The 19,041-nt window shown below is 35.1% G+C and overlaps 2 protein-coding genes across 3 annotated transcripts; both read right to left on the bottom strand.

Moving 5' to 3' along the window:
* Positions 1-1,376: 1,376 nt before the first annotated feature.
* Positions 1,377-5,219, bottom strand: LOC128233844 (uncharacterized). Its single transcript, XM_052947702.1, has 3 exons — positions 4,992-5,219; positions 3,380-3,718; positions 1,377-2,447 (listed from the first exon to the last, which is right to left on the bottom strand). The coding sequence occupies exons 1-3, from the start codon at positions 5,050-5,052 to the stop codon at positions 2,341-2,343; spliced, it is 507 nt and encodes a 168-aa protein (XP_052803662.1). The 5' UTR covers positions 5,053-5,219; the 3' UTR covers positions 1,377-2,340.
* A 6,062-nt stretch (positions 5,220-11,281) lies between these two features.
* LOC128235115 (uncharacterized) lies at positions 11,282-15,630 on the bottom strand. Of its 2 annotated transcripts, none has more exons than XM_052949853.1 (4): positions 15,384-15,630; positions 13,150-13,488; positions 11,760-12,074; positions 11,282-11,572 (listed from the first exon to the last, which is right to left on the bottom strand). In XM_052949853.1, the coding sequence occupies exons 1-4, from the start codon at positions 15,433-15,435 to the stop codon at positions 11,469-11,471; spliced, it is 810 nt and encodes a 269-aa protein (XP_052805813.1). In that variant the 5' UTR covers positions 15,436-15,630; the 3' UTR covers positions 11,282-11,468. The 2 variants fall into 2 exon arrangements, with proteins under 2 accessions (XP_052805813.1, XP_052805812.1); XM_052949852.1 differs by having other exon boundaries at positions 13,150-13,494; positions 15,384-15,628.
* Between the last annotated feature and the right edge of the window lie 3,411 nt (positions 15,631-19,041).

Consider the following 19,041-nt stretch of genomic DNA (forward strand, 5'->3'; position numbering starts at 1 on the left):
AGCACACCTATAATGGCACATTGTTATCATTTCAAATTGGTAAGGTAAAAATATAAATCTTAAACATATCTGATGAGAAATAAAACAAGATTGAACATCAAACATAGAACATAGAACATAATCTAAATTTTGAGGTGCGAATGATACAGAGATATATATTTCTCACTGAATATGTGTCAGCAAATCAGATAACAGGAATTTGACAAGCGTTAACATGAATTCATACCGATATGAGTATGGCTTAAATCAATAATCTCATTGTGCGTTAAATTAGGGGGCATTTTTGCGCGCTTTTTTGGCGGTCAACTTCAACCACAGCCACGCATAGTAGTTATAGAACTCATTCTATTACTACTACCAGTGACTAAATATGTTCCTAAACAATGCTTACCTCTGACCGAAAAGCCGTTATTGTGATGGCTGGACCTGAGTTGCATGGCTCGCATGGCTCGGCTATATCCTTCTAGCCCGTGTTGCTTTCTTATTTGACATTTTTTGACAATTTCAGTCGGCGTCAAGACGCTTATAGCACGCCCTACACTCTTAGCTACACCTATCTCTGCATCCTGTTCATGAGTTGTTGCCATGGAAAATGGGTTAAGGAATCTTGCATTGCATGTTGTTAATATCGTTAACATCGACGAGGGTAAAAGTCATAAACGGTTGGTATCGCGCCCGGATAATCTCCACTAGATAGTTTGCGCTATCGACTTTGCCGTCCTCATCTGTCCTCTCGACAACGATATGGCTTCCGACTGTATTGGCAAATAGAAGTCCTCAGCGAACACTTCTTTCCTTATCCTTTAAAGGTTTCCTCTTCGCAGGCACGATTTCTCCACACAATTGAGCAAAAATAATATATTACCTAACAACAGCTGGTCCTTCCTTGCCGCCGACCATAACTTCGTAATGAAGCAGCGCCTCGTATTCTTTATCCGCCACTGCAAGCTTTCGCTCCTGACCAGAGGCCTAAGGGCACCTTGCGTGTGCGAAGAAGAACTGACACCGGTGTTGTTAACCACTCATCTGGCTATACAATCTGAATGCTCGCGCGCTTCCATACTGGTTCGGCGTCTGGTTCTTGGGAAGGTTACCTCCTCGTCGCTATTATAGATGGCCATCAGTCAGTAATGAGTATACCAATTATGCGTAGGTACTTCTCCAATTCAACGTCCGACACCAAAATGATGGGGGCTCGTTATAAATCTTGTATAATATACACCATTTCAAATCTTTGCCGTTGTATTATCCTTTATACCCATTCTGACCTTTGTGCTTATTTTACGTGCTGAATAAAGTTAACAGTTTTATTTTACGGAAAGACTCAAAACAAAAATGCACGATCATGTATGTGATTGTTCAAAAATAATCGAAACGTTATTCAATATTTATATGAAAAACTTCAGAAACAAGCACTGTAGTCAAAAGTTTATACATCAACCCCGTATAATGGCACAAGGTCAACGCCAAATACATAGAATAGAAAAACAAACAATTATCAACCAGAAACATGAAACAACAGAACAAAACTCCACAAACAGCATAGAACATATATACTATATATAAAAAGAAAACTAGGGATGTTTATCAAGGATTGTTAGGAATTGGAACGCATTGGAACGGTTAGTAAAATGTAAATTACTTGGGGGGTTAAACTAGTTTGCGTGCACATAATGACTCTCATCCCAACAAAACACAAACAGTATCGATACCCGCTGGTGCGCGATTCTACTTTTAATACTTAGTAATCATTAATTTAGATTTAGTGCATGTGAGCAGGACAGCAGTTTTTTACAGTAAAAAGCAATTCAAGGTTTAAATACTATTGATCCTCCCTACTAGTACATAACACAGAAAGTATCGTATAACATTGACAAGTTTTTTTATCGCCCTTCGAATTTTACAATGTTCATATAGGTAGCCGTTTATATAAACTCGGAGGTTGACAATGGTTAAACCCGTAAACGCACCAGTGGCAATTATACTAAACAACTCGTGTACATGTTAGTGAAAGTGTGAATTGAACGATTAAGTTGTTTTAAATTATTTAAAGGCAGATCAAAATACACTTAAATGTGTCAGTGCCGGTGGAAGTAATTTCTTCAGTAAAGTGTACCTATGTTATAAAAGAAAGTCAGTTTACATTATTTCACCAATCAGGCGGTCGTTTAAAGGCTTTTCTATTTTAAAAAAATCCTAAAAGTTAAACACAATTAAATGATGCCAACGTATAAGCACAAACATAACTACACTAGTGCTCTAGTCCATTATGGTTGGTTGTACAGAGAAACGATGGAATTTCCTCGTTTGGTTTTGGATTTTTTCAAAGACACAGAATAATCACGGTTCCGTTGTATCACGTGAAAGATACCGAATGATGACCGCCGCAACTGCAAATCTTAGCGACATATCTGCACTATTCAAACTATCTGCTCCACTCGTGCTTTCTGAAGAAGAAAAATCAAACAGAAAAAAAGCAGCAATGATATAACACTTTTTTTTCTAATCAATATTTTCATTTCAGACCATGATTTTCTATTCTGCGAGATATTGTTTTGCTTCTATCTAAAACCGTAGTTTTATAACGTTTACAAAATGATAAATATACATGTTTTTTTTTAATAATGGAGCGCATCGCTACCTCAAAAGTGGATCTGTTCCAAATCTGTTTCAGTGAATAGAACTGGATCTGCATACCAAATTAAGTTGAAGGCAATAACTCGCACCGAGACCTCACAAAGTTAATACGAACATGAACCAGTTCTTTAATGACTCAGCCCTCATACAACTCCTTAATGATGCAATATGCTTGGGCGATGAATGGCACAACCATTCAACCTGTTGGAAGTTTCTCGTTAAACTCAAGGTCGAGAAGAACGCTAACAATATTGGAGCTTTTGTGTGAAGATCATTGCGATGTTGTGAATTGCATTGCAACTAAGAACGGAGGAAAACGTTCGATGCATCGTTAGGAAGTGGCTTGAAGGCTGCGTTGTTGAAGAATTAGTGCATGTTAATGTTAATTTTGAATTCTTAAAAGATTAGCCTGAAGCCAAGAGTGAAGGCTATGTCGGCGTTCTTGCGAAGAGAAAATCAACGTTATTTCATTTTCCACTAAACTATTTAAAAGCTATATATATACGTCATATATGTGTATCCCTTTTTGACAACTGGTTTGTCAAGCTAAAAACTGTATATGTCCCCCCCCCCCAAAAAAAAAGAAGAAAGAAAAGGAAAAGGGGAATTATGGAACGCTGATAAATATTAAAACGGTTGTCATATTCAATGAATACTTGTTAGTGAAAAGAGTTTAGATTTTTTTACACAATTGTCTATTTTAAGCTGCTAGTTCACATACAGGTGAGAAAAGTGACCTTACCTTGGATGTATAATGTCATACATTGTATTACAGTAGTTGTTTCACTTAATTCCGTCAGTTTGTATGTTCCTTGGTCGCCATCAACAACCGGATTAAGCTCGATATGTAGCAGCCCATTTTGAATATTTGCGCTTGCAGCCAGGGAGCAGTTTTGTAAGGTAGGTTCTCCTATCACTTTCCCATGTTGGTAGTTTACTGCTAGGAGTGTTATGCCATCATAGCGGGCCACTCGGTAGATAACGAAGTCTATTTCCTGTTTTATGGGAGCCTCGAATTTCAATATTTTTGTTTGTCCATTTTCTGTGTACACACTGCTGTTACTAGGGCAAGATGAAACTCCTATACGTGAACAAAAGAAAATCGGTTGTTTGTAAAAAATATACGCTCCTCTTATGATAGCTAATTTGTTATTTCGCAATAAATGTATGTGGGATAACTAAACGTGAAGCCCAATCTGCCTCTAGTTGCAATCCGGACATTTTCTTTAATTTTAAGTTCACCACGACTGTGACATTTAACGTGCTAACCTCAAAATCGATTGGGAATATATGTTGGTAATGATCAACCTCCTTTTCATTCTGGTCATGTTTCCCTGTTCAAGGTTACTGCGACCGTGACTTTCAACTTTTGCAGGTCATCACCAACCTCCCCATCCCAGTTTGAGGACCGTAGGCCCAAGCATATTCCAGTAATCAATCACAAAAGCTATTTGTTTTTAAGTTCACCAACACCGTGAAAATTGTCCAATTGACCACACTATCAATAGGGGTAATGGGGTCGTGACCAACCCCCCTTTCAAGTTGGATGAGCGTTGGTCTAAACATACTCTATTGTCAATATGACCATGACCTTAGGTCACCCTGACTATTAGCCCACTAACCTCAATAACGGTCAGTTTCTGGTAAAAAAACAACCTACCTGTTTACCATGACCTTTTATTTGTGGAACTAAAATATTTTGCAGTTACGGACAAGGGATATACATGTCATAACAAACCTCAGAACCAAGTCTCGGGACTGTAGGTCTTTGCGTTTTCTAGTTAAGTAACGGGCAAGGTTTGGCTTACCGACACTATTCTTCTTAATTAAAAAGGAGTTTGCCTGTTTACCATTTGCATATTTGGGTAAATTTTATTTTGCGATTCTGGAGTTAAAATTTGGCACTATGTTCCTTAAACATATTTTATGACGATTTCTTTTCTTGTTCAAAGTTTGGCAAAATGTACGCAAGGCTACTAGCCTTAAAGTATCTGAATAAGTTGGTCATTTTATCCAAAACGTGTATCCGAAGATTTCTGTAAACATCGTTGACTTTTGGCAAATAACACGACATTAAGAAGATTGCTGAAATTATTATGAGCATGCCTGTGTAACAATTAATAGTTCTTTTCACTTGTCATTTTTCATGACACTAGTTTCAATACGAACAATATAGACTTGTCGTGTTTTAAGCATTTCATAGATGTGAAATATGTATCGATGTACTGTACTATAATATCAATGATTGACAACTCCACCGTATTTATTTCAAAATATGGGGATGGGAGTAAGTTGTTAAATCATGCTATGGTGTTAACCTTAATTGTAAAGTCATAAATTAAACAAATACTTGCCTGTGTGAAATAATGTCATTATACAAATCCAGTGGTAAAAACGAACGAGATTTGCCATCATAACAATATATACACTGAATTAAAAAGAGTAATAAAATCCCTTCAATAATTCATCTGCGATTTATTTATTATAAGGATATCATAGCATTCTAACTTTCTAAATCAATTTCTAAAAATATAGATATTTAATCGATATGCCAATATTATAAAAATAACTCCAAGTAATACTACACTCAATAAATATGAACACGCAACACAGGATATAGCGGAGTGTATCCGTTGAATGATAACAGTGATAATATAATTTGGTTTGCATTTCCCGGACAAAATATGGCAGTACCAAGCACAATTGAGTGGCAGATTTTATGACCGCCGATTTGTTTTTACAGAAAAACAATAACAACTTTATCGGAAAATGATATATTCACATAAGGAGGCCTATAACAAAGCATAAACTTTTGAATGTACATAAAACCAGTGTCGGAATGATGAGTCACCTTATTATTCATAACCAATCCAGACCTTCACCAACGAAAATAGCTCAGATAATCAATCTAAACAAATAAACCCGACATAGATCAACAGTGAATATTCAAGAGGACAAAATGATAAGACATGGATATATAAGCGGTGAGGAAATAGCACAAAACATGACATGTACATAATAGTTAGTCGGCATGGAACGATTTAGTTGCTTTAAATTATTCGAAGGCAGAACAAAATTCACTAACATTTTCAATACCGGGTGTAGTCTGAAATAAAGACGTTCAATTCGGGATTTTTCTTATTCCTAACTTCTAAACGTGTTTGTGAAAAAACAGGGGGGCGAGGAGGGGGTTGGGGGTATCATATTGAAATTGTTCTTAGAGAAGTATTTGTTTTTTGAAATAAGCTAAAGAGTGTTATATTCATATTTACCATTTGCATTTTTTTCCCACAAAACAAGCATTACATGCATAAAAACACGGGATTTACATTTCCGAAGATTTCCTGACTAAGACAACAATTCTGCATATTAAATGTGTGTAAAATAGAGCTTGCAGCGGTGTTCTTAAATTTCAACAGTGATGTGTATTGATATTGTTATAGTTGTTATAGTTAATTATTTTGATTAAATATTTGAGTTTAGATTATTATAATATACAACTATAATAAAATGTTTAATCTTATCTCAACATTAGGCACACGAACGATCAGCCGAAAAAAATGTGTTTAAAATGTATTTGCATAAAAACGAAATATATGGTACAAAAACAGAAAAAGTAACATATGCGCACGAGTTTTTGACAGTATAAAAACATAAAAAATATATAATTTAGTCAGACTTGTGCAAAGTAAATCGTTGTTGTAACCATAAATGATAATATAATATGTAAACATCAATCCTCTTTCGTAGGTTTAGAGTTAATTAGTTTTGAAAGGTAAAATAAACAAAAATAAGTGTTGGCACTGAATATCTAACTCAATAATCAAATGACTGATCAAGATATATACAACGGGTATGAGTTCAAATATTTTGCAGTGATCAAATGACTGTTCAAGATATATACAACGGGTATGAGTTCAAATATTTTGCAGTGATCAAATGACTGTTCAAGATATATACAACGGGTATGAGTTCAAATATTTTGCAGTGATCAAATGACTGTTCAAGATATATACAACGGGTATGAGTTCAAATATTTTGCAGTGATCAAATGACTGTTCAAGATATATACAACGGGTATAAGTTCAAATATTTTGCAGTGATCAAATGACTGTTCAAGATATAAACAACGGGTATGAGTTCAAATATTTTGCAGTGATCAAATGACTGATCAAGATATATACAACGGGTATGAGATCAAATATTTTGCAGTGATCAAATGACTGTATTTTTTGTAATACAAACAAACACTCGTTTTGAAACCAAACTGGATATAAAAAGCGACAACGCCATGATATAAAAAATATATGAGAAATACAAACGATCAGTACAATATGAGAACAAAACATATGGCAACACATATGCCGCAACCATAACTGATTCCGAGGAAAGCGCGACATGAAGCTCCAAACTTGGGGAAATTCCAGAGCCATGAATAAGTGACGAAAATAAGAACTGATTCCGAGGAAATTGCCAACAATTGGCGATATGACGCGCTAACCATTGGCGACATGAAGCGCCAACAATAGACGAAATAAAGCACCAACCATTCGCGACATACAACGCCAACAATAGGCGACATAAAGCGCCAACAAACGGCGACATAAAGCGCCAACATTGGGCGCGATTAAGCGCCAACAATGGGCGACATAAAGCGCCAATAATGGGCAACATAAAGCTCCACCATAAGGCGACAAAAAACCCATAACATTACTATCGAATCATATATACAAAATTACAAATATATGAATACTTCAATAATAGGCCACCACATACACAGATAATAATATCATGTCTCTTTGGAGGCTTTGACTGACGTAACCCTTCGCAATTTACTATACGGTGACACTGCCCTTACAGAAGAACAAAATAAGACACTGTTCGATGCAGTTCACCTCTTTATTCAAATGACAAAAAGATTTGATAGCCAATAATACTATCCTACTTCTAATAATCTAATGTTTACAGGTGTTATTCAGCACTACCACTCAGGTCTCAGTGAATAATAGGCACTGGAAGTAATTCATTTAAACCAACCACTCTACCCTCTTTCTTCTATATTATCCTCTTTACAAATTTCATTCTGTTCTCAAACAGACATAACGACTTTTGTATCTGATAAGAGAAAATAAACTAAGCTTACTATAGCATTGTTAATCACATAAAATGTTTATATTTTAGCTTCTATCTAGTCTATGTAAGTCGTCTGTAAAAACTTCTTTAAATATTTAATAATATTTAATAAAGCCAAATCACATTAAACACTACCACTTGATCTAATTCAACAATATCAATATCATTGTGTCATCTACATTGTAAGCTGTACAAATGTCCGTCATTAAATATGTACTTCTGCTAAGGTTTGGAGAGGAACTTTTTAAGATATATTTATATATTCATCTTTCATTCTAATCCTTTTCTAGATTGTACATGTAATATATGTTTGTATTTATGTTATATGTGCATACGCTGATGAATAAATGTTTAAACTAACTTATTGCATCATTAAAATACAAGCAAATCTAAAATATTTCACACATATAGAAGCAGGAAATAGTATTAGAAATATTTTCATTGGTTGTGACCCGTGGTGACTCATATCAAAAACCCTTTAAGTCACGTGATTCCTCACCCTGTTTATAACTCGTTTTAAAAATGTAAAACATGGCATACGTGGATTTCTCTATCAATATTTATATGAAAAACTTTATAAAAGCCTGCTGTCACTTTTCAGGGGTAGTAACGTTGATCATGAGCTGAGGTCATGAAGTGAGAATTCAGAACAGTTCGACGAAACTGTTGTTCAGAATGTTATGAATATATAGCTTTAACAGTTGCGTTTCGTGTAAACTAGATAATGACCCATTCTCATGCTTATGATTAAAAAGTGTGATTTGAAATCGACAATTAACTTGAGTGACAAAAATAGAATAATGAATTTGTAAATAACATAATATGTTTTCTTTGATAAATTATGTTGCAACATAACTAGTTTCAGATGCCCGGGTGTATAACAACACAACTTTGGAAACACCTCAGTGATTGGCAGATTACTTGCACCTGAAAAGAATTATTTCCAAAGAAACCTTAATCCGACACTGCTCTTAGAAATGCGCTGCAAATAATAACAGTTTGATACGTGACGTGACTATACACTGTATAACAATATCCAAAATGTGTGATCAGCTTCTTGACGTCAGTCTGACTGTCATTGAACCACGACAATGTAGAACGTCGTATCCGTATAATGACCCCAAGTTTGTATCATTAAGAAGATCTTGGTGCGTTAACAGCGATCGACTTATAGTTTTATTGTATAAATAATGGATGCAACTTCATAAACTGATCGTTGTGTTGAAGACGCGGCAATAAACTCTAACGTAATCTTAACATGTGCAGAAGTGACCTTTAATCCTATGAATTAAGAAAAACCAAAGGATCAAATTGAATTTGACTGGCAAGAGGCATCGGGGAAACGCAACCAATTAAAGTGACACTCTTATTCAAACTCAATACATAAACATGTAAAAAAAGACATAAATTTTGAGTGATACACCCTCAACTACTTCCTAAATAATGCATTTATGGAAAATATTAATTACTATTAACAATATTACAACTGTTTATTTAATAGCTGAAAACGCAAATATATTGAATGAATGCTAACAGACTTAGTGCAATCCACTATGGTCTCATAAGGTAGCAATACCGTGTTTTCTGCACATTTCTTTTAAATTAAACTTGGTATCCTTCATAAGAATCATTGTTTTAGACCTTTTTCCATCCTTTTTGTATACTAAAGAATTCTTACATTGCATATTGTAAATGTCGACGTCAACGAGGGTGAAAGTCATAAACGGTTGATGTCGCGCCCTGAAAGACTCTACCAGGTAGTTCGCGCTATCGACTATGACGTTCTCATCTGTCATCTCACACACATTTGGCAAAATAAATCTTGCCTAACAAAGCTGGCCCTTCCTTGCCGCCGACCAAGACGTCGTAATTAAGCAGCGCCTCGTATTCTATCCCCGCCACTGCGTGATTTCTCCCCTGTTAATAGGGCCTAAGGTCACCTTGAGTGTGAGAAAAAGAATTGATTCCCTCAAAAGCGGCCATTGTTGTCCACGTATATGTCTTTACAATCGGTATGCTCCCGCGCTTCAATACTGGCTCGACATCTGGTTCTAGGGAAGGTTACCTACAGGTCGCTGTTATAGCTGACCACGAGCCAGTTTTGTGTATATCAAGTATGCGTAGGTACGTCTCTCTTGATTGATGTAAAATAGCCTATCCATCTTCTGACAACTTAGTACTGGGTTTCGACTCTTATGGTTATGGTTATAATTCTTCTAAAATATACTCCATTTCAAAGCTATGCCGTTGTATTGTCTTGTACACCAACTTTGTCCTTTGTGCTTATATTACATGCTTCAAATAAAGACAAGAGCTGAATTTCATTAACAGTTTTATTTAACAGGAATTCTCGAAACAATAATGCATAAACATTTATTACATTATTTAAATTATTGAAACGTTATTAAACACAAAAGCATCGATCCTCGCGGGTGCGCATCAAGACTTAGTATTCATAATTTAGTTTCAGTTCATTAGATTAAGCCCAGGAGAGCATTTTTTTGAAAAAAAAAGGCAATCAAAGGTTTCAATACTATTGATTCTCTATGCTAGTACATAACACAGAAAGAATCGTTCAATATTTTATGTCAACAACTACAGAAACAAGCCCAGTAGCAAAGTTTAAAAATGAATCCCGTTTAATGGCACAGTATAAACGCCAAAGACATAATCCACAAAAATAAAAAAAAAACAAGAAACATGGGCAAGTGTCTTATCGCCCTCAATATTTGACAATGTTGATGTAGGTAGACGTTTATATCAAATCTGAAGTTTACAATAGTGAAAACCTGTGCAATAGTGGTATATGAACGCTTCAGCAGTGTGGACATCACAATAAACATGTCATGTTCACGTTAATGAAAGTGAGCATTGAACGATTAAGTTCTTTTATAATACTATGCTTTACTGTGGTCATAGAAAATTATCAGTGAAACAAAAATTGATATTTCTCTGTAGTGTACGATCGCAATATATTTTACCTCGTGAACACCAAAAGTGAATATCTCAGTCTAGGCTGCGTCACTCGTGAAATATAACTTTTGTTACTCACTCGGTGAACACTGAAACAAACAATTATCCTCTTTATATATTATTTAAAGGCAGAACGTAACTCACTAAAAAGAGTCAGTGCCGGGTGGAAGAAAGTATTCAGTAAATTGCACATTGGTATTAATATAATGTCAGTTTATGTTATTGAAGATCGATTAGATACATGACTATTAGATGTACAATGTACGATTAATCGCTTGTTTAATTGGTACGTCAATATTTCTGAAGTAAGTAAATAAGCGTGTACAGGCGTTTTCTTCTTTAACAATGAACCCTACACAATGATTGTCAGTATGTCATACTGGTCGCATCAATATATTTTATTTCTACTTTTGTTCATTTGTGAAGTCCTTCAGCGTCAACAACAACGGCAAAAAAAGAAGAATATTAGCATATATATTCTGGAATGAGTAATTTAACATACGTTTGAGGCTCAATAGATATACAATGAATAAATATATACATGGCTAGATAGTTTTATTCGTGCAAATATGTATCATAGTTACATATAAAATATCACATTTAATTATATCACAGACTGAGGGCGTAATATCTATACTAAATTACTAAAAATATCATTGTTAATTGGTTGTTCTGAAAAAGGAAGGAACTTCCTCGTATTGGAATTTTCCAAAGACACAGAGTTATCACGGTTCCGTTGTATCACGTGCAAGATACTGAATAATGATCGAAACTACAACGCTCAGCGACATAATAGTAGTGTTCAGTCTTCCAGCTTCGCTCGTGCTTTCTGAAGACGATAAATCAAATAGAATTAAACACCAATGATATTTAACTTTTTTGCTAAACTATATTTTCATTTCATGCAAAGATTTTCTATTCTCCGAGATATTGTGTGAATTCTATTTTAAACTAGTTTGCTAATATTTACAAAATAATAATAACACATGTATCTTAATTACGGAGTGCATCGTTACCTTGAAAGTTGATCTGTTCCGAATCGTTTTCCGTGAATAGCACGGGGTCTGCATACCCAACTTTGTTGAAAGCAATAACTCGCACCGAGTGTTTGCCAGGTTTTACATTTGTGATATAGACTTGATACACGGTTTCATTCAGCATATTATTCCTGTCATTCTCATTCACCTGCGTCAGGTTCTTCCAAATATCATCGTAGGATATTTGCAGTAGAAATGACTGAAGACTTCCTCCATTAAAGCCTTTTATCCATTTAGCGTTTACCAAGCCTGGTGTACTGATAATGTGTAAATCTGTAGGAGGCCAAGGCTTAGCTGAAATCAAGGTTAAAAGAAACCATGTCAAATAAGAAATATCATGCCGTAAAGTGAATGCATTATCTATTCACAAAACAAACACTTAGATAAGGGTATTGAACAAAAATCTTTGTGACTCAATGCTTGACTGTTAAAACGGGTAAATCTACATAGATCGATGAGCTGTATACGTGTTATCAACATTCAGTTTTATTGTTCCCAATCGGCAAATGGTTCAATTTCACGATATTTATACTAATAATGCGCATTCATTTTTTTGGATTGAACACAATTATTGTTCGTGTCAAAAGATATAAAGTAGGTAAGAAGGGAGATACATTTTTTTTTCATTTTTAATATTTGAAAACTCAGAATGAATACGAAAATGTACCAGTTCATCAGCCACTCAGCCTTGAAACCACTCCCTAACGATGCAACATGTATACATTTTTCAATTTGTCATACTAGTTATCAAGAATGGACACACACATAAATGTCGTGTTTATATAGCTATTAAATAGTTTGATCACCTGTTCGCAGGTACACCGACACGGCCTATACTCTCGACTTTCGGCTCATCAGAATGAGAACTCAAAATTAACACTCGCTTGTACCAGTTCTTCAACGACCCAGCCCTCAAACCACTCCCTAACGATGCAATATGCTTGAACGATCGGTGGTCCAGCCATTCAACCTGGTGGACAATTCTCGTTCGACGCAAGATCGCGAAAAAAACGTTAACAATATCGGAGCTTTTGAATGAGAATAACGGCGATATTGTGAATTGCATTGCAACTTCAAATGAATGGAAATTTGATGCATCGCTAGGAAGTGGTAGAACTGTGTGTCCATTCTTGAAAACTAGTTTGTCAACCAAAAACTGAATATGCCCAGAAAATAAGGAAAAGGTGCAATTATGTAACGAAGTTGAATGTTAAATCGTTTATCATATTCAATGAAATGAATACTTAAAGTGGAAAGTGTATTTTGACAAAGTTGCCTATTTAAGCTGCTTTATAATAGCACACAGGTTAGAAAAGATCTCCTTCCTAGGATGTATAATGTCACATACAGGTTAGAAAAGCTTCCCTACCTAGGATGTATAATGTTACACATTGTATGACAGTAGTAGTTTCACTTAATTCCGTCAGTTTGTATGTTCCTTGGTCGCCCTCAACAAACGGATTAAGCTCGATATGTAGGAGCCCAATTGCAAAATTTGCGCTTGTAGCCAGGGAGCAGTTCTGTAGGGTAGGTTCTCCTATCACTTTCCCATATTGGTAGTTTACTGCTAGGAGTGTTATGCCATCATAGCGGGCCACTCGGTAGATAGCGAAGTCTGTTTTGGGGTTTATGGGAGCCTCGAATTTCAATATTTCTTTCTGTCCATTTTCTGTGTACACACTGCTGTTATTAGGACAACATGCAACTCCTATACCTTACAGAATAGAAACAAGAGATGTTTGTAATAAATATAAGGTTTTGCCCAATCATCCTCTTGTTGCCAATCGCGCGTATTTTTTTATTTATTTTTTTGAAGTTTGCCACACCGTGACATTTAACTTGCTAATCTCAAAATCGATCAGCTGATAATGACCAATCTCCTTTGCAATCGGGCCAGGGCAATGATGTTTCTCAAGGTAACCGCGACCGTAACTTTCAACCATTGCAGGTCATGAGCAATCTCCCCATCAATTTCGAGAACCGTAGGCCCAATAATTCTCAAGTTATCAATTACACAAGTTATTTGTTTTCAAGATTGTTATGACCGTGAAGGTCGGCCTTTTGACGTCAGAATCAATATGGTTTATATGCTGGTCGTGACAAACCTCCCTTTTAAGTTGGATGAGCGTTGGTCCAAACATACCCTATTACCAATCAGACAAGCTATTTGTGTTCACGGTCACCACGACCATGACATTTGGCCACCGTGTCCTTTAGTCTACTGACCTCAATTACGGTCAGTTTCTGTTGACCTTAACCTTTGATCTGTAATTCTAAACATATTTGCAGTTGAGGGCTAGGAATCAACAGGTCATGACCAACATCCCAACTAAGTTTCAGGACCGTAGGCTCCTGCGTGTTCTAGTTAAGGAACGGGCGAGGTTTGGTCTACCGGCAATATTATTCTTAAGAGCGTGTCTATTTACCATTTGTATATTTGAGTACAATTAAATATTGAGATTCTGAAATCAAAAGGGGACGCTATGTTTCTTGAACATTATTTATCATTTATGACGATTTCCTTTCTTGTTCATGGTTTGGAAAAATGTACGTAAGGTTACTAGTCTTAAAGTGTTTGACCATGTTAGCCATTTTATCCAAACGTGTATCCGCATTTTTCTGTAAACATCGTTGACTTTTGGCAACTAACACACTTTTGAGAAGATTGCTAGAATGAATGAGAACACGTCTGTGTATTAATGTATATTTATGTACACTTGTCATGTGTCTTGACACTTATTTCAATACGAACAACATAGTTTGGTCGTTTGATCAAAAGCCGTGGGGACGGACGGATGGACGGACAGGCGATCAGATAACTATATGTCCCCAAGTGCTGTAATACTAAGGTATTCTTTTAAAAAATTCATACTTAGTTATTTTTAAAACATACAATAATAACACACTGTTGTTGTTTTTTATAAAGTATTTCAATTGAAAGCTAAATTATATTAATTGAAGAAAAGAGGGTAATATCCCAATGATACGGTCGTGATTACTGGATAGTTGGGTAACGTACAGTTCCTACATTGTATCACTCATATTGATATATGTAATGAATTGTCATTGAATTTTCAAATTTACTAAATTATTAAATATCAGAATATTTAAAATAGGCAAAACAAGCTCCGAACTCTTTTTTCCTGAGCATTGATGAATCAGGCCCTACGGATCGTAAACCAAGCTATAAAAACCTTAGCTTACGACTTTGGGCACAAGTTATTCAATACCCAATATATATGTCCAACGGTTTGTAATAATGGTATAAGACATTCGTTTTTGTTGTTTTTTATGTATCTTGATGTTCTTGTTTTTTCTTAAATCAGTTATACAATTGTTTGTTCGAAAGGTTGTCTTTTTATCAAACATGCTTTATAGTTTTATTTTACAATAATACTGTTGGCTGGTCCGTTTTGATCCTGTGACGCTCCATGTTACAACATTGAAACATATTCCAAACTGATGTCGCGTTTCCTAGAGATTTCAATGATCGACCGCACCACATTAATTTATTGAAAAATATTGGGCTGGAGGAGTTAGGTTATATAATCATTCTCCAGTGTAAAACATGATTTAAATCATAGATTTAAAACAATTACTTGCCTGTGTGAATTAGTGTAATTATACAAATCCAAGTCCGAATGAGATAAGACATCACGACAATATAAGAGTTCACTGAATTAAAAAATGTATATTCCTCTATAAAATTGATTTTGGCTCAATACCAAACTATGACGCTCTAATATAAGTGGAATAAAGAACCGGAATTCCAACGATGATAGCATGCAAAGTGAAAGTACGATTGTTTACAAATTTCAAACTTAACTTAGCGAATTCAATTGGTTAATAAAGCCAGTGAAGTTTTAATCATTCGAAAGCTTTTAACTCAAGAATATGTTCAAAACATATCATTTTATTGTAAAAAAAACTGTTCACAATTAATAAATCGTCAGCTCAGTGCAATAACTCAATAACTTCATATAGAAGTAGAAGCAGATATTGAGCTCTTGCACTAAGGTGATGTAATGTTCAAATATTGTACTATATATTTATACACTTGTCGCTAACGGTTACTCATCCGTCTTTACACTCGGTGCGATATGATTGGCCTCGAGGTCATCTACACCTTTGGAAGCTCTCTAACGTCAGCATCTCTTTGCTGTGAATAATAATAATTTGCTTCTATACACTATGTTTGTCGCTCTCTTCTCGGCCTTCGGAATGCTCGCGTGCTTCCATCCTGGTTCGGCATCTGGGTCTTAGGAAGGTTCACTCTTCGTCGGTGTCATACCAGGCCTTGTTTCTGTGTAGTGTGTTTTGATTACGTAGATGCGTCTCTTTGGATTGGTATGAAATAAACATATCCCACTAAACTGTTGGGGGCGCGCTCTTTATTGCTGGTTTGGACATTAAGATCCTGCGGTTATTTATCCTATATAATTGTCACCAGTTCCAATATTTGGCAATGTATTGACCTTTAAACCAATTTTGACCTTTGTGCTACTTTGCATATTTGAAATTTTAACTAGAGTTAATATAAAATAGAAATAGGAAATGATCGATTTTACGCATTAGTAGTACAAGTGACGAGATAACACATAATTCATAGTTTAACGTGCGCGTGTTTGTTATCATACTCTGATATTAAAAATATGCATGTATGTAACCATTTCTGTCTATTAATCGATAAAAAATCTAAAGTTGACTATGGACGATATCGTTTCCGTATATGAGCGAAATGAAATATCTGTAGTTTTGTATAAATACTCGTATAATAACAGTTATTTATTCTCTCTAAACATATATTTTTTCATTATTTCGTACCATTTCATTCTGATAAAATTCAATTATTTTACGACGAGTACTCCGATCGAAAGCTCAATACGGACTCTCTGCCACGAGATATGGTGGCGATTATAAACTCGTGCGAAAAAAGGCACGAGTTTGCTCGGCAGACCGCTAGTGCCACTCAAAAGGATGGCATTTCCCAGAAATGTTTGATGGCAGTACCAAGCACAATTTAGTGGCAGTCATTATGACTGCCGAAAAAAGAAATTTACAGAAAAACAACAACCAAATCGGAAAATGATCTATTCACATAAGGAGGCCTTCAACAAAGCATAAACTTTTGAATGTACATAAAAACAGTGTCGTAATGATGAGTCACCTTATTATTCAATACCAATCCAAATACCAATACCTGACCTTCACCAACGAAAGTAGCACAGATAAACAATTTAAACAAATAAGCCCGAAATCGATAAACAGTGAATGCACTGAACAAAATTCCTAATTAGTCAGCCTAAAAAGATATATTAGTTAAAGTGGGCATTGAACTAAAATTTTCAGTGCCGGGTGTAATCTGAAATATAGACGTTCAATTAGGGAACGATACAATATGCTTGGACGATCGACGGTACAGTCATTCAACCTGGTGGAAGATTCTCGTTCGACGCAATTTCGAGGAAAGCGTTAAAAATATCGAAGCTTTTGCATTAAGATAACGTCGATACTGTGAATTGCATTGCAACTGAGAACGCAGGGAAACTTGATGAATCATTAGGGAGAGGTAAAACTGAGAGACCATTCTTGACAACTAGTTTGCCAAACTTTAAACTGAATATGCTCAGACAACAAGGAAAAGTTGAAATTATGTAACGAAAATGAATGTTAAAACGTCTATCATATTCAATGAAATGAATACTTATAGTGGAACTTGTTTTAGATTTTTTGACAAAGTGGCCTATTTTATACATAAGAAAATACCGAGGATGTATAATGTCACATACAAGGTAGAAAAGTTTCCATACCTAGACTGTTTAATGTCACATACAGGTTAGAAAAGCTTCCCTACCTAGGATGTATAAAGTCATATATTGTAAGACAGAAATAGTTTCACTCAATTCCGTTAGTTTGTACGTTCCTTGGTCGCTCTCAACAAACGGATTAAGCTCGATATGTAGGAGACCAATTCCAATATTAGCCCTTGTAGCCAGGGAGCATTGTTTTAAGGAAGGTTCTCCTTTATCTTTCCAATGTTGGTAGTTTACTGCTAGGAGCGTTATGCCATCATAGCGGGCCACATGGTAGGTAGCGAACTCTTTTTCTGGTTTGATGGGAGCCCCGAATTTCAATAAAACTTTCTATCCATTTCCAGTGTACACATGGCTGTTACTCGGGCAACATGTAACTCCTAAATCAAATAACAAAAAGCTCAATTGGGCTTATGTGAAAATTCATACACCTATGCGTCATTAGCCTTACTAAATTGTAGTATAAATGCATAGTGAATTACCTATTTTGAATATCAAATACAAATGTCATTCTTAAAATATCGATATTCAATTACAATATAGTATTCGATTATATAAGGATTCTTATTCAATTTAAATCGATCGACGGTTTAACTGAGTCATTAATTTCAAAATCATAAATAAAACAGACACTTACTTGATAAGAATATTATCCAAATAAACCTTAAACCTCTTTAATAGTGAAAAATCGCCTTTACTGATCTTGCGACTTGACATGTCATTAACTTTAAAATGTCAAATCGAAAACCCTGCATTACACAATATGTCATTCCAATCGGAACACCTCTACCATTAGCCTACAGAACTGTCTACATCGAAGCTTACCGGAGATGGCCGAGTTGTTACAATTGTTGTTATTCATATTTTCATTTAATTGAGTTATTCATGGAAGAATAGAAACGGTTAACCAAGAAAAAAAATACATTCTCTAAATTTACGTATCAGGCCAAATTAAATTGAAGCTTCGTTCCGCGCACTTATTTAGCTTTTTTTAGAAAAATATTTAGGAAAGTATAAAAAAACTTCTACCACAACTTTAATGTCTGCGCCAACCGGATGTACGTTTTGTGGCTTCTCTGTCAGCTGCAAATTAATAGATAAGAATTTCCTTACACAGTGACTTCCTATTTATTATTTCATAGAATTGTTTTGTAAAGGGAAGTATTCGATTCGTGGAGTCTTCTATATTAAACCTTTTTTAGCATTGGTATCATTTCAAAAAAGGGTGGCTTCCCTTTACATTTTTTTAATTTTCGTTATGAATAAACATGACTAAAAGTCTTAAAATCTGTTATAATAATCTTTAAAAAAAAATGATTTATTTATTTCTTCACTTACTTAAAACTATATGGTAAAAAATAAGTATTAGAACATTTTTCCGTTGTCCAATAAATTTGTGTTCAATTTAGATTAAGGACAATATGTTGAAAAGGATTTCTTTTTTATAT

The sequence above is a fragment of the Mya arenaria genome, chromosome 5 (genome assembly GCF_026914265.1).
Source record: "Mya arenaria isolate MELC-2E11 chromosome 5, ASM2691426v1".
In the NCBI taxonomy this organism is placed as follows: Eukaryota; Metazoa; Mollusca; class Bivalvia; order Myida; family Myidae; genus Mya; species Mya arenaria.